The sequence below is a fragment of the Pogoniulus pusillus genome, chromosome 10, assembly GCF_015220805.1.
Source record: "Pogoniulus pusillus isolate bPogPus1 chromosome 10, bPogPus1.pri, whole genome shotgun sequence".
In the NCBI taxonomy this organism is placed as follows: Eukaryota; Metazoa; Chordata; class Aves; order Piciformes; family Lybiidae; genus Pogoniulus; species Pogoniulus pusillus.
The window spans coordinates 28,548,395-28,572,314 of NC_087273.1; the positions used below are offsets into that span (position 1 = coordinate 28,548,395).

General features: G+C 40.8%; 1 protein-coding gene across 1 annotated transcript in view; it reads right to left on the minus strand.

Moving 5' to 3' along the window:
* Positions 1–1,391: 1,391 nt before the first annotated feature.
* The window catches only part of AHRR (aryl hydrocarbon receptor repressor), an 82,502-nt gene continuing 59,973 nt past the window's right edge, over positions 1,392–23,920 (minus strand). Inside the window, exons 4-10 of the mRNA XM_064150417.1 lie at positions 13,418–13,507; positions 12,018–12,147; positions 10,450–10,583; positions 8,737–8,936; positions 7,034–7,152; positions 5,976–6,117; positions 1,392–2,508 (exon numbers count right to left, since the gene is read on the minus strand). Coding sequence (XP_064006487.1) covers positions 1,392–2,508; positions 5,976–6,117; positions 7,034–7,152; positions 8,737–8,936; positions 10,450–10,583; positions 12,018–12,147; positions 13,418–13,507 — 1,932 coding nt within the window. The remainder of the gene's footprint in view (positions 2,509–5,975; positions 6,118–7,033; positions 7,153–8,736; positions 8,937–10,449; positions 10,584–12,017; positions 12,148–13,417; positions 13,508–23,920) is intronic.

Consider the following 23,920-nt stretch of genomic DNA (forward strand, 5'->3'; position numbering starts at 1 on the left):
ATTTCTAGCAGAGTAGACAGTCTTGGAGAAGAGCAGCCTCCCAGATGAAGAGCTGCTCCCCTCCTTGAAAATTACACTTGTCTCAGATATTTATGCCACTGAGAGGAAGTTTATACCACTTTTCTGTGGCATTAGTAACCAGTAGAAAAAAGAAAACATTCATTATAGGGCTTCTTTCAAAAAGCACATATACATCAAAGCTTTTTCTTTTTTAGTATAATGATGTGGTGTTTCTATAGATGAAGTTGATATAAAGTTGGAATAGTGCAATTTTAAAAGAAAAGTTAGTGCAGGAGTCAAACTACAACAAAAACCAAAACAGAAGTTGTTGATTTTTGTTTGTTTGTGTAATACATTACTGCCTGGGTTCAAGGAAAAACATATAGATCTGTTCTTAAAAGCACCAAAGTGTATCAAAGTGCTTTTGAAAGGTATACATCCTCCAGGTAGTTCCTGGTGAGACTAAGATTTTCTGAAACCAGGATGCTTTTGAAAAATAGCATAACTAATCTTAGTGTGGGATTTGGTTTTGATGTCAGTTGATGAGATCTAATAAGCTGCTGTCAGTCAAAGAGATAATAACCTTAAAAAGTGCATTTCCTTTGTTAATGTTATAAGTAACAGCCAGGAAAATGATTGGAGAAGCATTTTCTTCTCATGTTATTTAACAGCACTTTGTAACTGATTTGTAGAAGTGGATATCAGCATTTCAAACAGCAGTATGAAAGGCTGATGGCTTCAAAATGGAAAAATACAGGTACTAAACCAGTAGTATTATCAAGGAAACTTGGGAAGAACTTCAGTTTGAAGTGGAATTATATCTAATGCATTTTATTAAGGAAATTTGTTGTGATTAATGCTATCCTTTTAAAATAAGAAGTTGTGTTGGGAAGCCCTTGCCTGTTGACATCGATTGAATGCTGAGATGAAGAAAAAAAACTCACCAAAGGCAACAATTCTTAAAGTAAACTGACCACACTACAGACCATAAACGTTTCCTCTTTGCACAGCAGCAGCACACCAGCTTGAGAAAAACAAACAGACCAAAGCCAGGAAACAGAAATAGCTAAACCTTGGTAATGAACTGTAGACGAGTGAGGAAGGATGACAGAGATGAATTAGCAGACATACATGTGCAGTGACTAATGGTTATTTTCTGTGCCTGAGGTTTTACCTTGCTTTACAAAGATGACCAAGAGAAGGGCAGTGGAGGGAGGTGGGGGTGTTGGGGGTGTAAGGTGCATGTGTGTATCTGTCTGTTTTTTCTCACACACACACACTCCCAAAATCTTTCCACTGGCTTTTAACTTTCGCAACTCATTTAACCCAACTGGAAGAGAATCTACAACTTCTTCCTTTAAAAATTATAAATATTTCAAATGTTATAAAATCTATTGTAAAAATGTACATTCAGTGGTTTTATGAGGCACAGGACCTCCTAAAATATTTTCAGGGAAGCTCACGTGTGCTCTGTTCTGTCCACTGTTGGACAGTGGTGGAGAATCCAGGGGCTCGCGCTTGATTGCTTGAACCAAGCAGGGAGGTTTAAATTCACACGGCACTTTAAACACCTCATTATCCTGCTCTTTCTCCCCTGGGCTGGGGCTGTAGAAGTGGCCGTAGCACGCTGTGTGTTGCAGGTCGGGCATGCTTTCCAAGCATCCTGGGGAGTTCTGAGGGCAAAACGGGACCACCTCCTTGCTACGTGCACCCTTCCAAGCTCTGTTCAGGCTTAGGTTGTTGGGATGATTTGCTACAATGCACTGCCAGTTACGTGGTGTGTAAAGGCAGTGCCTTGGCTTCTGACAAGGTGAGGATGGCTCACAGAGGTCTGGTTCTGTTTTGAGGTGCACTCTACCAGGGTAGCTAAACATCTGCCTTCTCACTGAGCCGTTCTCATCCAGCCAGGGTCGATTTTGTGGTGTCAGGTAGTTATCAGCAATGTTTTCAGAATCAGAATCATATTCCATTTTGATAGGCATCTCCAAGGGAAAGGCTGTGTCATAGAGAGACTCCGAGGATATGAATGGTCTCTGTAGCTTCAGGTGGTCCATTGCATAGTTCTCTGCACAGCGTTGTTGTACACCCGAATAGGACTGGCAGTTTTCTGCACTTCCCCAGTGGGAAGGGCAAGTTGATGGCAAATTTAAGAAACTTTGGTCTCTGTTGTAGAATGATCCAGCTCTCTTGTTTGAACATGCGTTCATTCGCTGGCTCATAGAACAAGAGCCTGAGTTTCTTAAAGTCCAGCTGCTGTTTGTGGTGCAGTTGTTTTGAACACCTAAAACTGGTGTGTTAGAACCGAGAAGTTCCTCTTGCATGAAGCACTCGCCATTTGTATGAGGCTCAAACTTCACTTTTACACTGTCTTGTTCGTTTTTTCCTGGTGTCCAATTGAGATGTTTCCACTGGCCCAGAGTTTCAATGGCACTGTTATAAGAAAGTCCCTCCAGGTTTCCTTTCAAACCAGCAAACCCACTTGGAATCTTCAGTTGTTCATCTTCTTCCCTTTCAATAACAGTAGAAAAAAAAAACTAGTCAGAAGTTTCTAAGTGAATGTTTTCTGGGTTACAAAGTCAGAGTGGGTCAACATATATTATAGAATCATAGAATCATAGAATCAACCAGGTTGGAAGAGACCTCCAAGACCATCCAGTCCAACCTATCACCCAGCCCTATCCAATCAACTAGACCATGGCACTAAGTGCCTCATCCAGTCTTTTCTTGAAGACCCCCAGGGACGGTGCCTCAACCACCTCCCTGGGCAGCCCATTCCAATGGGAAATCACTCTCTCTGTGAAGAACTTCTTCCTAATATCCAGCCTATACCTACCCTGGCACAATATTACAAGCAATATTTCCCCCTTAATTTAATATAGGACTCTCACAATCTTGTCCATATAACCTATGTATTTGTTTGAGAGGAAAAATGAGTGTGTATGCATCTGGGCAGCAGTGAGTGTTCACAGCTACCCTTCTGTGGCACTTTCATTTAAGTGCATTTCCTCTTCCATTTCAGACACAGAGTTCACAAAGATCTTAAATATCATAGTAAAGCATGGTAACTACCCTACACCTTTGTTCATGCAGTAAAACATATCTAAGTAATATTTGTGTATTGAAAAATCCAGATCTAAAAAGGGTATCTTAAATGAGATGCATTTTGTTAATAAGGAATAATTTGGACAGAAAATAAATTTCTGATCAAAGTTATTTGAGGGAGAACCAGGGGGGTCTTATATCTTGGTAATGCAGAGTTAGCTGAGAGGAAATGAAATGCCTAAATTAAGTGTCCAAGCAGCCACAGATACTCATACTGTTTTCACATGTCTAACAATTTATGTTGTCTTTCATTTCCCAGGATGGCCAGCAAATTAATTTTTCATGACCTTCAGCTGAAATGCTCAGCATTAGTACAGAGCTCTGACAGAGAAAGTTGCCTAATCATTTCCAAGCCCAGTGCAGCAGTTTTTCAAAGCTGGAGTCCCTATCTTCAGGTTCAGGATTTGTCTTGAATTCACTAACCTGCTGACTCCCAACGAGGTGGGGTCAGTGTTAGTGCTAGGAAACCCTTCCCTCTGCAGACAAGAAGTGAACATCTCAATAAGAAAGGGAGCATGGAAATCTGGAGAGCTAGCAAGGATTTTAGAAGGCTTTTTCTTAGCTCGCTACTAAGAACATTTTCCTTGGGTATGGACTTGATGTGCAAGTCCAAGATTTTCCAGTAGAGGGAGTCCATGTTGTTACAAAGTGAGAATGTCCCATTAATACACACCAAGAAAGAAGAAACTTTTCCTTTCTTTTTTTTTTTTTCCATGATAAATTGGATATTTTTAGTCCTCCGTTAAATGTCATCATCGTTATTACCAATAGTCTTGAGATGCAAGACACAGTTCAACTTTGCTGTGGAACTGGTTTTTCAGGGAAATGGTCTACTTGGGAAGCAGTGGACTGAGAAAATGCAGCAGTCACAGAAGTTTACACCTCGACACGAAGAATTTTACAGTGAAATAGTGAAAATTCCCCAAAAGAATGTATGTTTCCAGGAAGCCAATGTGTATTTTAATGTGAAAAAGTAGTAGCAGGCATGAAGTCTATTGCAGACTATCAGGAAAACATAACTGAATATAATCTCCAAGTCCAGCTCTTGTAACATCTTGGTGTGCAGAAACTGTCAAGCACAGAGGGAGGATTTTAACCACTCAGAGGGTAAAGATGTAACTAAATAAACTTCCAAAACAAAGTATTCTTGTTTATAGGTTAGAAGTAGAGACTTGAATACAAGAAACACCCCCTTTTAACTTGCTTCTTAACTGAAGTTCATCCCCTCGCTCTGAGATGTTTGTGTCATGCCTGCACAGGTAAAGAGTTACACCTGGACACTGGAAGATATGGTGCCTGCAAGGGATATTTACTCTAGAAGTTCAAAGACTTTTTCATTTTTCAATTGCACTTGCAAGGCTACCTAAAGGGAAAAAAAAAGAGTGATAATAGCCACATTTTTCCCACTAGACCAGACAGTGTCTGTGTGCACCTCCTGGCTTCTGCTCATTAAGTCCACTCTCTTTTATCTTCTCTCAGACCAGCTTGAAGAGATACCCCAACAAGGCCCATAGGAACTGAAACAGATGATCTCATGGAGGAAGGAAGAAAAGCCAATTTATGAGGAAAGGACAAACCCAGCAGAGATGTCCTCTTCAAATGTGAATCTGTGACATTAGATTCTACTTCAAGGCTATGCCTAGAGCCAAGCAGATGTCTCTGTCTACAAACATACAATGAATATGAATGTTCCTGTTTAGATTATGTTGAATATCCACAACTGAAAACATGACCTCAACTGTTATCCATAAAGAAAATGAAAAAATTAACATAATAAAAAAGTAGGAAGAAACAGGACACTAGATCAGCAAAGAGCTTCACCTGCATGTAAAACAGAACCTCAAAATCATAGAATCATAGAATCAACCAGGTTGGAAGAGACCTCCAAGATCATCCAGTCCAACCTAGCACCCAGCCCTAGTTAATCAACTAGACCATGGCACAAAGTGCCTCATCCAGGCTTTTCTTAAACACCTCCAGGGATGATGCCTCCATCACTTCCCTGGGCAGCCCATTCCAATGCCAATCACTCTCTCTGGCAAGAACTTTCTCCTAACATCCAGCCTATACTTTCCCCGGTGCAACTTGAGACTGTGTCCCCTTGTTCTATTGCTGGTTGCCTGGAAGAAGTCCCCAGCCTGTAGCACTGCTTGGGGTTGTTGTGGCCAAAGTGCAGAACCCTGCACTTGGCCTTGTTAAATCTCATCCCATTGGCCTCTGCCCACTTATCCAGCCTGTCTAGGTCACTCTGCAGGGCTCTCCTACCTTCCAACAGATCAACACCTGCTCCTAGCTTGATGTCATCTGCAAACTTACTGATACTGGACTCAATCCCCTCGTCCAGATCATCAGTAAAGATATTGAACAGGACTGGGCCCAGCACTGATCCCTGGGGGACACCACTAGTGACAGCTGCCAACTGGATGTGGCACCATTCACCACCACTCTCTGGGCTCTGCCATCCAGCCAGTTCTTGATCCAGCACAGAGTGAATCTGTCCAAACCACGAGCTGCCAGCTTGGCTAGGAGCTTCTTGTGGCAGACAGTGTCAAAGGTTTTGCTGAAGTCCAGGTAGACTACATCCACAGCCTTCCCCACATTCACCAGGTGGGTAACCTGATCATAAAAGGAGATCAGGTTGGTGAGACAATCACCAATGCAGTGTGCAAGAAAGATTTTTTTTTAAGTATTATAAAAGCCATTTCATATGATAGAAGACAAGAAATGGATTTCCACTTCATAAGTAATAAATCAAATCCTTCTCACCCAGCTCTTCTCTTAGGTGACTACATTGCTTTTAAAGATCTCACACATGAAAAATAATTTACTTTTTCTGGAATATGTTTTTTTTTAGTATTGGAAAATATACTTACTTTAATGTTTGTTGTTGAGCAAGGACGTATTCTGAACAACCACTTCGATACAGAAGCTGAGTGTTAGCTTGAACCCAGACCCAGTGATCTTCATTTGCTTGTACTTTGACTAGAGAAATGCCATTTTCTCCATTATTCTTTGCTATATAATTTAAGAGAAAATCCATTTTAATATAAGCATTATTTAGCATATTTTCTTACCTAAACTACCAGTGAACGTTCACAGATTTGACTGCTGCCCTGAAATCACCAGCACAGGGAAGTACAAGCTAAAATATATCACAAAACTAGGCAAATTACATTTAGAAAACTAAAGATTTTAAAAGCCTAATAATGCATTTTAAACTGTAACTAATGATTTCTTGTCTGATTATATGTTTTCCTTCTCAGTAGTAGCAATATATCAACACAAATCATGAAAAATGAGGCTATGACAGAGGACTAGTTTTTAAAAGTTAATGGTTTTCAATAAGTATGACAGAAAGCTGAGTACAAGAGTACTCAAGGAGAACCTGCCCACCAAAGTAGACCCACCATCAACATTTTATCCAGGGTAAAACCTGAAATACAGCTTTGACTCTCATAATATTGCCACAGACATAGTGGAAAAGCATGAGTTAAAGCTACAAGCAAATCATGAGTTTGAAAGACAATGTATCCTAACTTTCTTTTGTTCTTTGGGGAAAACTAGCATTTGTAACATATCATCCAGTTTTCCTCAAAAAGGGAAAGATACTGTCATCAATTGGTAAGATTTTCATGTAATCTTATTCAGTACAACCATTTTTAGGAAACCATACATTGAGTATTCTTATTTACATTGACTTTATATATATATATATATATTTAATCTTGGCATTGCATTATTTCTGCCCACTCCAAAACATCAGACTGATTTGGCACTGTGTTGAGGTGGACAACTTGTTTTGCATTTTTTAAAGGAAGGGTTTCAGAGAAGAAAAATTACATCATTGGGATCAAAAGCTGAAAAAGCTAAAAGGAGAGAAAAATCTTTGTCCATAAATTGAACATAATCCAGAAGTACTTAGCAGACACACCTTTGATTTGGTTTTCAGCAATCTGTAACACATTAGAGAAAGTGGCACCTTCATGGTGACTGTTTCTTCCATACAATTCTGCTGCTTCATACAGCCCTGAATTACCTTTGGAACTGGAGCTGTGGAGGACAGAAAATGTGGAAAATTTCTATTAAGTGAATGACAACACAGTAGAACTACAGACCCTGAAAAATGTGATCTTCACGCTGATGTCCACTAGCAAAGACTTATGGTTTAAATATATAGTAATAATTGTGTTTCTTGCATCATTCAGTTGCTTGAAGTAGTGCATGACTGGAATTCTGCATTCAATTAAATGGAATACTTATGATTTTCTTCTTGTGATTATGTGGAATAACAGATTTCAGCCTGAACTGTGAAAAATGTTGTGAGTATGCTGCCCTGTATATTCAAGGTGCATTCAAGGCACACACATCACACTGACCAGCAATGCAATAGTCATCACAGGATTTGAATTGATTTCTTCCAGTCGTTAGTTCAAAATGCATATTAAGGCTTGGAGAGAGTGCAAAATCCATAACAACCAAACAGCTTTACAAACTTTTCCCTTTATTAAGATAATCAGGAAAAAAAAAAGTAAAATTTGCCAACCACCTCTGTCTAGCATGTTTCAATCAAGCCTGAACCAAAAGAAAAACAGAAGTTAAATGCCCACTTCCACTTCATGCTTGTCACATCCTTAGCCAGTGTTCACTCACTTAAACCTCAATCAAGCATCTATCTTTTAGAAGCTGAATGCTGACCATCAGTTTCACCTGGGCCACTTGAAGACTAATAAACAAAAATTACTTTCCAACTCTATTCCAGAAGCCTGCATAGTCCATTATATCAGCCTTCCAGGAATTTAATTCTTGTCAAAAGGATGCATGTATTAGAACTGGATAGTAAGTCCACACATTCATAATCATATTCTAATTAAAAGTCAAATTAAGATGCTGTCAGTCACATTGATGAGCATTTTGCTTCACAGCAATGGACCTCATTGCTGTAAAGTTTTATTTATCCAAATAGCAGAAAGCATAATCCTAGCCCCCCAAACAGCAACTGAAATTCAGTCACAGAAAAATATAAGAAAATAAATGTTAGGAAGGCCGTGAGTCTGAACAAAGTCTGTCCTGATTGAATCTGCTATGCTGGCTACTGAGTGGTCAGCCCCAGGTCATTTAGTGCCATAGCAGACTTATGTGTGCATAAGCCTTCCGTACATCCATTCACCAAATACATATGGCTTGACTCTGTGTGAACACCCACATATATGCACATTCTGCTTGCCAAAATTTTCTTCTTCCTTGATTTCCTACCAGAATGCTCCCATCCAAATAACAGTGCTTCTAGAAGATACTGAAATCTGAAAACTCACTAAAAACACTTTTTCTTTTCTACTTACTTACTTACTGCCTTACTGTGCTGATGACTTCTGAGGGCTAGGAACATATCCTAACTTTTCTGGGTTTATACAAAATTATATACGTAGTAGTATAATAATAAATATTATATATAAGTTAGATCCTATTACATTATAATGTAATTATTATGTATTATAGTTAAATCCAGCTAAATTATTCACTCTCACAAGAACAAAGATTGAAACAGAGTTATTTCACCTAATTTGTGCTTTTTACATGTTCAGGATTCATAAAGCCTATAGTATACTAATTGCTAAAAGAATAATTTGAAAATACTTTGCATTCACTGCTGCAGCATCATCAGATTTGTGTTTTGTTTTTACAAGCAGGCCTTTCATCTTCATCTCTGTCATGGAAGGTAGTAGAAGTGGTACCACTATGCAGAACAAGGACAGCTGAGGTGGTAGTACTGTTCCTGATGAAGTCTTCTTCCTTTGTCCAAAAAGAAACTTCAGTTTGCCTTGGAACTGCATTGTCTGTCACACACACATGCAGAAATGAAAAAAAAAAAAATATATCTTAGTGTCTAAAATCTTTTAGTGTCTAAACATTTAAAGTGCAAATACATCCAATAGACTGTGTTGCATAACACCAAAATCACTTTTTCAACAGTGAGAAAAACTGGGAGTTTCATTCTCTTCATACAGTGTAAACCACATAATTTCAGGGATATGGTGAGTGGAGGGACTATCAGCAATATAAAAATGAGACATCCGAGGTTGGTTTTTGTGTTTTATTCTCTCCTGTCTATTTAAAGTAGAAGTTCTGTATTATGTGTTTCCTAATGATTTAGACAGCATATATGGTGGTGGTGCAAAAGCTATTTCTTCTCTGCCTCACTCTGAAGCTGAACTATTTTCCAATGCTCTGTTTCTCTCCAGTGACATCATTCCTGAGTTTCATTCCTCTTGCCCTGTGCTTTCTCTGGGAAGTACATGGGCTGGCACAATCCTTAGGCTGTGTGAACAGAGACCGAGGGAAAAACATATGCCCAAGAAAGCCAGATATGATGGATGTAGTTTGGAAGGAATCATCAATTCCTGCCTCAGAGCTCCATATAATCAGAAGGTAGAGATCAAGTAAATACCAAGCTGCTGCCCCCCAGTGAAAAAATTACCTACCACAAAATGACCAGAGAAAAATAATTGCATTTGAGTTGGGCGTTTTCCAGAGCTACAAGATTAAAACAGAGATGCCGAAATGACTAACTGGTACAGCTGTTGAAACCCATACTCTTCCAGCAAATGAACACCTGAGACAAAAGTTACATGTCCCAGTGTCATGCTGATCCTCTTGTTTTCTTTGCATGTGCCATACTTTGTCAGAAGGAGAAACAGCATTGGTCTTTACTCAGCATCCTGGCCTGTATCAGGAATACTGTGGCCAAAAGGACAAGGGAGGTTATTCTTCTCCTATACTCAGCACTGGTCAGGCCACACCTTCAGTACTGTGTCCAGTTCTGTGCCCCTCAGTTCAAGAGAGATGTTGAGGTGCTGGAACATGTCCAGAGAAGGGCAATGAAGCTGGTGAGGGGCCTGAAGCACAGCCCTGTGAGGAGAGGCTGAGGGAGCTGGGAGTGTGCAGCCTGGAGAATAAGAGGCTCAGGGGTGACCTCATTGCTGTCTGCAACTACCTGAAGGGAGGTTGTAGCCAGGTGGGGGGTTGTCTCTTCTCCAGGCAACCAACAACAGAATATGGGGACACAGTCTCAAGTTGTGCCAGAGGAGGTATAAGATGGTTATTAGGAGGAAGTTCTTCACAGAAGACAGTGATTTGCCATTGGAATGGGCTGCCAGGGAGGTGGTGGGGTCGCCATCCCTGGAGATGTTCAAGAAAAGACTGGATGAGGCACTTAGTGCTGTGGTCTAGTTGATTGGATAGGGCTGGGGGATAGGTTGGACTGGATGATCTTGGAGGTCTCTTCCAACATGGTTGATTCTATGGTTCTATGATTCTATACTACAGTTCTCCAAGTTAAATTATACTTACAAGGAAGCCAGAAGTACTGTCCAACAGGCAGCGAACTCGGCAGATGAAACAACGAGTTAAGAAAGAAGAATAATCTGTTGTTGTGCTGTCATTCTCTTGTGCTTTAAACAATTTGCTGAGAATATATTCTTCTCCTAGGAATGGCAACGCAGGTAAAATATATTAGATCACACTGACATAGAATAAAAATCTTCTATAGCTCATTGAAGAAGTTGTTATGGAAACTGCTAAATACTACTTTATAGAAGGGCAAACATGAAGTTTTCTAATGTATCTGCACATGCTCTACTGAAAAAATCAAACAGAGCTCTACAATGGGATTCAAGTGAGTTTCTTCAGAAACTTTGACTATTTTTATTTCCTGAGTTTTTGTGATTATTTTCCTAATGGAATGTAGACTAACAGATGTTGCTGGTCTTGAGATCAGAGATCACAGAAAACACATGAGAACAAGGAACAAAATAAAGGAAATGCTAGTGAATGAAAAAAAAACCCACACAAATGAATTAATAGATTATCTTAATATTCACCTGTTGCTACTTTCAATGAAGCATTTTCCAGTTTGGGGCTACAAGTACATTGTTTTTTATATGAGTATTTGCACAAAAGTATGCAGCTGAGAACTGAAATTCTCCACTGTATATATTAGGACAAAAATTCCCAATATTTGTAACTTTTGAAATGTTAATGCACACAGTCTAGTTTGTTTTCTGCATGCTTCCTGCAAAATCATGCAAAGTTCCTCAGGTATCTGTTAAGACTTTTGCAAAATGTAGAAACTGCAAGAAATCCTACTGAAGTTCCATGACTGTATTCCTGAGGACTTTATAAAGGCTGCTGAAGGATTTCCTGCAAGTTTCTTCCCACCTATCTGAAGACTGTGCTTACTCAATTTCTTTCCTCATTTACTTCCTCAGGGTCTAGTGAAATGCATACATTTTGCTGGGATCAACAATTCTTCATAAAGTTACCTGTTTCAATGCCATAGTATTTCCTGTAGTCACTATTTCAATTTAACATGTCATGTAAGAGAAACTTTGAGCACATGTATTCATGTACTATCCTAGGGAGATGCATCCTCAGAGGAAAAAGGGGATTGCTAAACCTAATTGTTCTGCTGAGGACTCCTGTTCACATAACTTTGCGTAGGAAAGCAAATGGCAGAAAATGATTGCCACAGTTGGCACTGTGGTATTGTACACAAATGTTTTGCTTGGGATGTTTTTGCATTAACAATAGCAATGCCAATGTTCACTATTGTGTGGACGAAAGGCTGGTAGGAAGAACACTGCTGCTTTTCGTTCTGCATGGATAAGAATATCCATTGGTGCATTAGTCAGAGAAAAATAAAGGAACCATCAACTCTGTAATCTCAGTGGAACACAATACCTTATAAAAGTCAAGGATCAGGAAGAACCCTCTAAGGGATAGTAACATTCTAAATGTCCACTATGTCACTTTCCAGTGAAGAGTCTGACTTGACATGGAACAGACACAGGCACAGGTGGAGTGCAATTCTACCTCTGTACATTGGTGCCTATATTTCCAACCAACATATACAACCCCACCTGCTTCTGTCTGTTGTTGCTGTCCAGACAACATCTGGGGAGGATTCATGGCCCAGTGCAGCTGTCTACAGAAATCCTGGCGATCATCCACGTGAATGTAATCATATATGTTTTGGTGCATTACATCAGTCTGAAACAATTACAAGAAGGAATGTTTAATTTGTAAGTGTAGTGGGGCAGACACTAATCTTTAGGTTGACACTTTCCTTAAAATGATAATTGATGTAGGATACCTTCACAGCAACAATAGATTGAGGAAAAGTTACTTCAGAGGCCTCTTTTTTTTTCAGTATCTGCTTTTTTGACTTCATATCCTATGATGGTTCTTTTTGTTCTTAACTCTATTGTGCATATACAATTGTGAGTCATAAAAATGTCCATCTAGCAGCCACTCCCAGAGACTGATACTGAGACCAGCCCTGTTTAATTTCTTGACCGGTGAATGACAGCATAGAGTGTGCTCTCAGCAGGTTTGTTGAGGGTACCAACTGGGAAGAGCAGAACAGCTACTTAGACCTGGATGAACTGAAAAATGTGCTGACAGGAACCTCAGGAAGCTCAACAATGGCAAAGCTACCTCTAAGTTTGGGTATCCCAGAAAAAGATAATACCATACCAAAGTGAATCTGTGAGAGTACTACCAAGACATGAAGAGGGCTGAGGCATATGATACTTCAGGATCAGAAGAGAAGGGCAAGGTTTGTTCAAGCTTGAGAGAAAATTTCTGGATGAAATTACTGCAGTCTGCATCAACTGAATGAGTGAGAAAACAGCCCAGATCTTCTCAGAAGAACAAAGTGGGAAGAACAAGAAGCAACAGACACAGATTGCAACATGGGAAACTGGGGCTTAAGATATAAGTGAAAAAAATACACAATCAGGATGACTAAACACTAGAATACATCTTTCAGAGGGGAAGAAACTAAAAAAATTCCTGGATGAGTCCTTGATCAACATGCTTTAACTGGATCTGCACAGAGCAGGATGTTGGAGTAGATGGTTTCCAGAAGGCTTTTCCAACTACATGGTTCCATTAGTCTGTGACTTTACAATATACGTCTTGTACATAGGCAACTAATGTAGAATAGCTGCATCTTATACTGAAATTGAAAGGACACTTTTATCTACACCTTATTTTTAAGATGGATTATGTTTCCATTAACTAAAAGAATATCATTACAAGGAACTCATCTTCACCCATCAGATTGTGCACACACAAAAATGAAAGCTGGTCTGAAATTGGGTAGTAAAATAGTCACATTTCAGTAGTGTATGTCTAATCAGCAGTAGAGAGTAAGATGAAACAGCATAAAGTGTTGCATTTTAGAAAGCCAGTTAACAGGAATGACTATAAGAAATGTCAGTGTCTAAGTATTGTAAATATTAGTTAATATATTTACCTGATGAAATCCTAGATAGTCCACAATTGTTGATGATGCATAAAATATCATTCCATCTGCACTCACCACCAGTGCAAAACCATTCAGTGACTAAAGAGGGGGGAAACAAAAAAGTGTAAATGATAATTGGACAGTAAACAGCAAAATGGGCATAAAAATAATAATTTTACATAATGATGTTAGATATATAAAAAAAGTCACTCTGCAAAAATAGCTGGGCATTAAAATCTTTCAGAAAAGCCTTTTTTTGTTCTTCACAAAGTCACAGAATACATCTGGTTGGAAGAAACCTCAACGATTATCCAGTCCAACCTTCAAGCAAGTGCTGAAGGGTTGACACTAGATCATGTCCCTAAGTGCCAGATCCACACGCTGCCTGAACACCTCCAGGAACAATGGCCCCACCACTGCCCTGGGCGGACCATTCCAATGTTTAATAACCCATTCAGTGAAGAAGTATTTCCCAATATCCAGCCTAAACCTTCCCTGGTGCTGCTTGTAACCATTTCCCTAGTCACAGTATCACAGTATCACACAGTATCACAGTATCATCAGGGTTGGAAGAGACCGCATAGATCATCAAGTCCAACCCTTTACCACAGAGCTCAAGGCTAGACCATGGCACCAAGTGCCACGTCCAACCTTGCCTTGAACAGCTCCAGGGATGGCGACTCCACCACCTCCCCAGGCAGCCCATTCCAGTGTCCAATGACTCTCTCAGTGAAGAACTTTCTCCTCACCTCCAGCCTAAATTTCCCCTGGCACAGCCTGAGGCTGTGTCCTCTCGTTCTGGCGCTGGCCACCTGAGAGAAGAGAGCAACCTCCTCCTGGCCACAACCACCCCTCAGGTAGTTGTAGACAGCAATAAGGTCTCCCCTGAGCCTCCTCTTCTCCAGGCTAACCAATCCCAGCTCCCTCAGCCTCTCCTCGTAGGGCTGTGCTCAAGGCCTCTCACCAGCCTCGTCGCCCTTCTCTGGACACGCTCAAGCATCTCAATGTCCCTCCTAAACTGGGGGGCCCAGAACTGAACACAGTACTCAAGGTGTGGTCTAAGCAGTGCAGAGTACAGGGGCAGAATGACCTCCCTGCTCCTGCTGACCACACCATTCCTGATGCAGGCCAGGATGCCACTGGCTCTCTTGGCCACCTGGGCACACTGCCATCAAGGTCCTGTCACTTGCCATCAAGGAGAAGAGGCTGCCCCCTTCCTTGCTCCAACCTCCCTTCAGGTATGTGCTAGTTTGAAGCAAGCTAGAATGTTTTGGTAAAAGAACTAGATAAAGGGCAATGAAATGAAAACAATTGTGTCTACTTCTCTCACAGTTACGCTGAGAACTCTGGGAAGAAGAAAGACTTTTTCTCCATTTTTGTTTTCTCTCTCTTGCTTTTGCCTTAGACCTGGTAACATCTCATTAACCCTGCTCCTACTGACCTTGCTCCCTAACCTCTTGGCTGCACCTCTCTTCTTCCTGAGAACTGGGGTAAGGTTAAGAGGGCCGGGGGGAGGTGTTGGGGTGGTTTGAGAGCCCCTCCTGGGGACTCAGGTTTCTGGGAGGGGAGTTGTGCTTTTGTATTGTTTATCCTTTGTATATTTCTGTATATAATTGTAAATAACTGTATATATTGTAAATAGCTGCTTGTAAATTCTGCTAGCTGTAAATAAATTGCTTCATCTATATTCCCAGGGTCCGTCTGAGTTAGCTGGGGCAAATTCAAAAGTGTGGGGGGGCGGGGTAATCCCCAAACCATCACATTTTTTAATTGGCTTTCCCAACGTGGGGCTAGAGATTTTTGAAGGACTGGAAATTAGCTCTGGGAATTAAGATGAAGCTCATCAAGCAGCTATTATATTTGGTTGGTGCATTGCTCTGGTCCGGACATTAAGAACATTCTGTACACGGCTGCCAGTGACAATGGTCCAACTTGGAGTCTTTGGCAGAGAGCTCCAAATGAGACACGTGGTCGTCCACTTGGTTTCTGGGGACGTTGTTACAGACGGTTCCTGTCGTCTTGTTGGGAGCAAGCGAATATGGAAGTCAGCGGTTTGGAGTCCAACCAGGAGAGTTACCGAAACGAAAGATGGAGAAGGAGAATCCAGTCAGTTCGCTGAGGTAAAAGCTGTTCAACTTGCTCTTGATGTGGCTGAACGTGAGAATTGGCCTATCCTTTACCTCTACACCGACTCGTGGATGGTAGCCAATGCTCTATGGGGTTGGCTAAAGGACTGGAAGAAGAATGGTTGGCAGAGGAAAGGAAAGCCTATTTGGTGTGCTGATCTATGGCAGGACATTGATGCACGGCTGGAGAGAACTCCAGTGAAGGTGCGGCACGTAGATGCACACATGCCTAAGAGCAGAGCCACTGAGGAACATCAACATAACCAGCAGGCAGACCAAGCTGCTAAGATTGCTCAAGTTGATACCAACTCTGAACTTGACATTGACCTTGATTGGAAACACCGAGGTGAGCTGTTCTTAGCTCGGTGGGCCCATGACTCATCTGGACATCAAGGCAGAGATGGAACATACCGATGGGCTCGTGATAGGTCAATTGACTTGTCCATGGATGCTATCACCCAAGTCATCTATGACTGTGACATTTGTGCTGCTATTAAGCAGGCTAAGCGAATCAAGCCCTTATGGTATGGTGAGAGATGGTCAAAGTACAAGTATGGTGAAGCCTGGCAGATTGACTACATCACTTTACCTAGATCACGTTCTGGCAAGCAGTATGTGCTAACGATGGTAGAAGCCAGCACTGGATGGTTGGAAACCTATCCAGTTCCACATGCTACTGCACGTAACACCATTGTTGGTTTGGAGAGACAGATCTTGTGGAGACATGGAACTCCAGAGAGAATCGAATCAGACAATGGCACTCATTTCAAGAACAATCTTGTGAAAAACTGGGCCAAAGAGCATGGTATTGAATGGATCTATCACATACCCTACTATGCACCAGCTTCAGGGAAGATTGAACGCTACAATGGTTTGCTGAAAACCACCCTAAAAGCCATGGGGGGTGGAACTCTGAAAAACTGGGACAAACATTTAGCAGAAGCTACCTGGTTGGTAAATAGTAGAGGCTCAGTAAACAGAGCAGGACCTGCACAATCAGATTTGGTCCAAACAGTAGATGGTGATAAAGTTCCTGTTGTACATGAGAAGAATCTGTTAGGGAAAACTGTTTGGGTATTTTCTCCTTCGGGCGAAGGGAAACCTGTCCGAGGGGTGGTTTCTGCTGAAGGTCCTGGTCATACATACTGGGTAATGCAGGAGAATGGTGAAATCCAGTGTGTGCCACAGAGAAATCTAACTTTAGCTGAGAGAGTTTAAATTCAAGCTCTTAGGAGTTTTCTGTTCTAGGTAACATCGGCGCCCAACACTGAGAGAATCTACAATAGAATCTACAGTACGTGAGCACGAACCCAACATCATCTGAGAGTCCCTGTTCTGAGCTTTTGAATCACCTACATCTGATTGAAGTGTGAACTGAACTTGTATATATTGTTTTAGTGTAAATATTGGTTTAGATTAGATTGGATAATTCTCAGCGATACTCTGAGCGAAGTAGACAAGGGGTGGATTGTGCTAGTTTGAAGCAAGCTAGAATGTTTTGGTAAAAGAACTAGATAAAGGGCAATGAAATGAAAACAATTGTGTCTACTTCTCTCACAGTTACGCTGAGAACTCTGGGAAGAAGAAAGACTTTTTCTCCATTTTTGTTTTCTCTCTCTTGCTTTTGCCTTAGACCTGGTAACATCTCATTAACCCTGCTCCTACTGACCTTGCTCCCTAACCTCTTGGCTGCACCTCTCTTCTTCCTGAGAACTGGGGTAAGGTTAAGAGGGCCGGGGGGAGGTGTTGGGGTGGTTTGAGAGCCCCTCCTGGGGACTCAGGTTTCTGGGAGGGGAGTTGTGCTTTTGTATTGTTTATCCTTTGTATATTTCTGTATATAATTGTAAATAACTGTATATATTGTAAATAGCTGCTTGTAAATTCTGCTAGCTGTAAATAAATTGCTTCATCTATATTCCCAGGGTCCGTCTGAGTTAGCTGGGGCAAATTCAAAAGTGTGGGGGGGCGGGGTAATCCCCAAACCATCACAAGGTAGTTGCAGAGAGCAATGAGGTCTCTCCTCAGCATCCTCTTCTCCAGAATGAATAACATGAAAATTAATAACATGAAAAATGAATAATAGGCAGCAGTTAGGACAGCTAATTACAGTGTTAATAGGCAGCAGTTAGGACAGCTAATTACAGTGTAACTACTGTATTACATTACTGGTTTATTATCTACTTCAAATTTTATTTTGTCATTAATTCGTATAATTAGAAGTTTAATAACTAGTACCAACTAGTTTTTTTCCTTTTAATTTAAGTCATCACATTCCACAATAATTGCTTTGAATTTATATGTGCTGATACATCTAGATAATACACTAATCTCCAATAAAGAAATTAAATACATGTGATGTCGTAGCTATGACTTTTTAAATGGATTTGCATTTTAAAGTATGCCTATTTTCTTAAGCTTCTAAAAAATACATAGCATAATGGCATAAATGTAATGAATGTAAGAAGTAGGCAATAAATTATTCACTGATAGAGACCAATGTTTAGTCTAGAAAAAAAGGCTACATTAGTTCTTTTAAACTCAGTGATGCAAGGAAAGCCACCAGAGAAATCCAGCAATAAAAGTAAAGATGAAATGAAATGTATGATGTAAGCATTAAGATCTATCAGGCTGCATGCAGACTGACTGATTTTGCCTGTATTCCCATAATAAAGACTCAATAACATGTCTTCACTCCAGTAGGCATGCATTCCAAGGCAGTCTAGATGATCCTTTCATGTAATGGTTTCGTAGTCTTTTCAGATTACAGTTATGAAATACTCCTATGTTATTACTATCCTTGCATCACCTTTCTCTCCATTCACTGTTGTTGAGATGTGCCTATGAATCCTGAGTTAATCCTGAAGCACGATGAGGGCAGATTTTCAATTGCTCAGTAACCAGATACACTGACATATTTTTGTGAGCTTCATTCTCTTTTTGGTTCCTAAATAAGGACCAGATTTCCATGACTGCTCAAAGCCTGTTCCCACTGTGACAATGGTGGGCAGAATTTCAAGAGTTCAGTGCACAATAGGCCGACCTCCTCAGAAGGTTTGGCTCTAGTCATAAATGTGGAGCACCTTTGAGAACGTGGCCCAGTGGGACCATACATGGCCAGAGGCTCTGCACCTCAAAGAACCTGTGAAATGGTGACTGGACAAATGTAGTGAAGGGACTGCAAGACCTCACCTACACTTGGATAATGCTGTAGCAGCAACCAATTCAACCAAGTCAATACCAACCATGAGTCATCACTAAGAATAGCAAGTCACATTTGCCTCCAGATAAGCTCCATAGACACAGGTCCTATCCAGAATAAGTGTTATCTCTGCCTAGTTGGGTTTCTGTTGAACATAGGTTATGCCCATTGACAATCCAAACACAAAGAGTTGCTGGACTTGTGATTTCTTTTCTTCTTTAAAGAAGTCCAAATTCACCTCAGCACCTCACCAACCAGAAGACCATGTATCAAGATTTCTGTATCTTCACATAAGTGTCTTTCACTGTGCTGAGAGGAGCCTCCATAGAATGTATCTGTCATATCCATTTCCACTGTGAAGTGGAGACAAGAGAGCACTTTTGGCGTCTTGTCTCTTTGGACTCATCTTCACAGCAACAAAACCATCAGTGATGTGATGTTAGGCATTTCATTACATTTTGAACATCTGGTAGGCCTTTTAATTTGGACTAAAAGTTTCCACAGAGATAACCAAAAGACATTTAAAGGACCTCCTTCATGTCTGTGGCTGTTACCATGTATGTTCCAAAAGTCCTCCACCCCTTGCAGCCAGGGCAGATAGAAATTAAGAACAGTAAAGAAATGTTCTTAATGAAAGCAATGTTCTTAGCTGATGCAAATTAATGTACCAAGCCATATCTGGGAAGGCTTCAAAAATTACCACAAGATCTGAATACAAGCAACGAACCTCACAGAGTATCATGATGAACATCCTTAAAATGTGCCTTGCATTGTCCTCCAGGCAAACTGGAGTTTTTTAGCCACTCTAGGAAATAGCTGCCTTTGCCAAAGATTGCTCTTACAAATCAATAAATATCCCTATTCAAAAAGTAATCTTATCCAACATATTGGTTCATATTCTCTAGGCCTGGACACAGACCCTAAGAGATCAGTGTCTACCTGTAAAATGTAAAACTTGCTTCCTTACAGTGGAGGGCAGGCAGGATTTCCTTTATACAAGTTCTCCTTTCAACAGAGTCAGGCTGGACAAGTGCAGCAGTTTGTAAAAATGGGAGGAATGGAACCAAATGTATTTCTAAGGGTTTGTGCCAGTGGACTGGCAACTCCACCTGTGAGGGTGGATGAGGTATTAAGGAAAGGGAGAGGCAGCAAGAGTAAAGAAGCAGAGGAAAAAGTTCAAGAAGCCATGTGCTTGCATTAAGCCAGAAATGAGTATGGATTTGAGGGAGGTATGTAAAGGAAGTGTTTTACTCTAAAAAAGCTGATGTCCTCTCCTGAGTGAAGATCTGTCAACTAGGAATTGCCTGTTTTCATGACCCCAAACACAGCCATCAGATTCTTTGCCCTGCAGGCAGGAAAAGCAAAACCCACTTTGGTGCAACAACCTTTATAGAGCCACATGAGGCTCTTTGAGGATTAGCACAAATCCCATGTGTCTAAACCTCATTTTAGCTGGAAACCTGCTGCTTCAGCCACACTAAAAAGAGACAAGATGGACTTGGAATAAAACTTCATGACCCATGACTGCAATTTTTCCTGTTTTCTCAGTATTACCCTAAACTGGATTTCAGTGTGATTCTGAACAGTCAGAGTTCAGTTGAGATTTATGCTTTCCTTATTTAGCACAGCTAGGGAGAAGGAGGAGGATGTTTGCTAGCACCGGTACAGTACTCCAGGAGCAAGTAATAGTGACTGTAAGCTAGCAGGAAGAAACCTTTTCTGATCTCTCAGACAAGTCTCTCTGGTATCATATAGAACTCCATATTCAAGACCTTCAAAGTAACACTGCATAGAGAGTTTTCCATTATTCTGGCCAGAGTACTAGTGATTTGTTAGACTGAGTGAAAGAGAGAGCTTCAATCTGTGGTTTGTATCAGAAATAGTGTGGCCAGCAAGAAGAGGGAGGCACTTGTCCCTCTATATTTGGCACTGGTGAGGCTAGACCTCAAGTACTGTGTCAGTTTTAAGTCTCTTACTACAAGAGAGGCATTGAGGTGCTGGAGCATGTTTGGTGAAGGGCAACAAAGCTGGTGAAGGTTCTAGAGAACAAGTCCTATGAGGAGCAACTGACTAAATGGAGGTTGTTCAGTCTGGAAAAAAGGAGGTTGAGAGGAGACCTCCTGGCTCTCTACAGCTATCTGAAAGGAGGTTGTAGCAAGGGGAGTGTTGATTTCTTTTGAGTAACAAGGGACAGAACAAGAGGAAACGGCCTCAAGTTGCACCAGGGGAGGTTTAGGTTGGACATAGGAAAAAATTCTTCATTGAAAGGCTTGTCAAGCATTGGATCAGGCTTCCCAGTGAAGTGGTTGAGTAACTATCCCCAGATGTATTTACAAGATGTGTAGATGTGGTGCTGAGGGATATGGTTTAGTGGAGACTTGGCAGTCTTGGGTTAACAGTTGTACTCAATAATCTTAAAGGTCTTTTCCAACCTAAATGATCCTGTGATCCTATGAGAACATACTAAACCTATTCCCATCTCTTTTTGTTCTAAGTTACTGTGTCTCACATTAAACAGGACAACAAAGTATATGTCTGCACTTACAATTTCTCAGTTTCTGAAATAAAATTCTCAGCCATATATTTTTCTCATTCCCAGTTAACAGACAGCTGCATTGGTGTGCTGTGTCAGAACCACAGCAGCCATCTGCCTGGGTGATCAATGGCCTGGGAGGAGGAAAACGTAAAGAGGATGAGGACCACTGTGCAGCTCGCACTTGTCTACCCAAAACATGGAGGGGAGAGCACAGAGGAGTAAAGGCAGCTGTTCTCATTTCACAGAATCAGAGAATCACTGAGGCTGGAAAAGACCTCTGAGATCATCAAATCCAGCCTAGCACCAGAACATCAGCTAAACCATGCCACTAAGTGCCACATCCAATCTTTTCTTAAAGTCCTCCAGGGGTGGTGACTTCACCACCTCCCTGGGCACTTTATGCCATACAGTAGAAATAATAGAAAGCCTAAAATAAGGCTCTTGGTTTTAGAGGAGGGAATAACTGCACAGCTCCTTGTAAATAGCATCTGCTTTGTGTACAACTGGTGCCTTTTCATTAATAAAGTCTACTTATGTCCTATGACAATTCCTAGTAACTTTTCATATATTTACACATGTAGAGAGGCACACACTCACGCATAGGGACACACACACACAAATATATGAGTGTGGACATTAAAACTTTTGCAATGAAAAGTGACTCATTTTCAATCTGCAAAGAAAAAACTTGCATTTGTTAAACCATATGGATTCAATGACAGGCAGAATTTCTAATCCAGGGTAATAGCTGAAACATGCGAGCCAGACTTTAGTATGTATTGTGAGCATTTGTTTGTTTGTATTCAACTTCATCAAACAAAAAAAAAAACCAAAACCCCAAAACTCAAAACATTTACATGAGTTTTTTCTGCATTAAACTTTTAAAAATGAAATAATGGGGATTTTTTTTTTCCCCTCCCAATAGAAAAAAAAAAAAGAACTTGGCACCAGACAGGGGCCTGTGTTCTTTTGAAAAGAAACATGAACATCCAATTATGTACTCACGAGAAGCTGCACCTGCTACTGAAACAAAAAAAAAACCCCACAATTAATCTGTCAGTTCAAAGAAAGCACAAAATTATTCTAGTGCCCACAGTAGCTGTGAGATGAAAGTTATCAGTTCCTTCCATTAAGAAGTTTTTGAAACATTATTAGTGGAGAGGCTCTCTTTGGGATGAAGGCAAATATTTGGAGGAAGATAGGACTTCCTTTGGCAAGGTCCTTATATATCCTGATATTTTTTTTTTCCCCTGGTCTTGCAGCAGAAAATCAGCCAGCAAATACTTCAAAGACATTTTGGTCAAGGTCATGGCATAGTAAAAATAAGGAAGAAAAAAAAAAAAAGAGAGAGAGAGCACAAGTTCCAATCCACATTTCTCTTATTACTCTTCCTTGAAATAAAGGAAAATTCACTAGCATTAGGTCTCCAGAGACCATGTTACTATGGTTACTAAAGTACAACAATCAAGGCCTGCAGCCATGCCTTGCTTTGAACAGATTTTGGAGTCACGCAACTTGGGTACTGAATTTCCAGGGTCACTTGGCTCACAGTTTATCTGGAACAGTTTCATTTAATAGTGGATCACTGGATTTTCACATCCTACGTGGGATGGAGCCATTTAGTGGTGATCTAACTAAGGAGCTATTTAAAAACTCTGGAAATGATCTGTTCATTCTTGTCTCACAAATATTAGGAGGAAAATGCAGACAGTTAATGTGTCTTCTGTCTTTAACTGTATTGTTTAGTGAATCAGTAGTTCTTTCCACTGGTGTTTTTAGGACTCGTAATTGCCCTTCTCAGAATTCCCTCTGGAATCCCTAAGGTTCCCTTTATAAACTTTAAAAAAAGATAAACAACTCAAAAGTTCTTACAGAACCCTGAAACAAAACCTCACATAAAAGACTATTCAGAAATACTGTAGCTGGTGACATCAGAACATGGCTCAAAAAGTACAGTATCTCTTAGCCCTTCAGACTCTTATGTATGTCTCTGGTATCTACAAAGCAACTTCAAAAGGATTATTTCTGTGAGTAAGCACTATTTCATGCAAAGGGGAGGGACAAAATTGTTTTTAGCATTCACTTTTGATCAAAGGCTTGCGTGTACTGCTAAGTTTTCAGGCAGAAGAAACAAAACAGAAGACGAATTTCCATCGCTTCAGCCAGGGCAAGAAGTAAATCCTACAGGCTGAAGCCTACAGCTGTGGGTTTTATATGGGAAGCCCTTCAGAGTGAAAGAGCTCAATCTGATTCATGTGCTGTCACTGACATCAGAAAAGTTTCTTTTCAAATACAAGTAAGTATATGTATTATTATTATCACAGTATCATCAAGGTTGGAAGAGACCTCACAGATCATCAAGCCCAACCCTTTACCACAGAGCTCAAGGCTAGACCATGGCACCAAGTGCCACGTCCAATCCTGCCTTGAACAGCCCCAGGGACGGCGACTCCACCACCTCCCCGGGCAGCCCATTCCAGTGTCCAATGACTCTCTCAGTGAAGAACTTTCTCCTCACCTCCAGCCTAAATCTCCCCTGGCACAGCCTGAGGCTGTGTCCTCTTGTTCTGGTGCTGGCCACCTGAGAGAAGAGAGCAACCTCCTCCTGGCCACAACCACCCCTCAGGTAGTTGTAGACAGCAATAATGTCA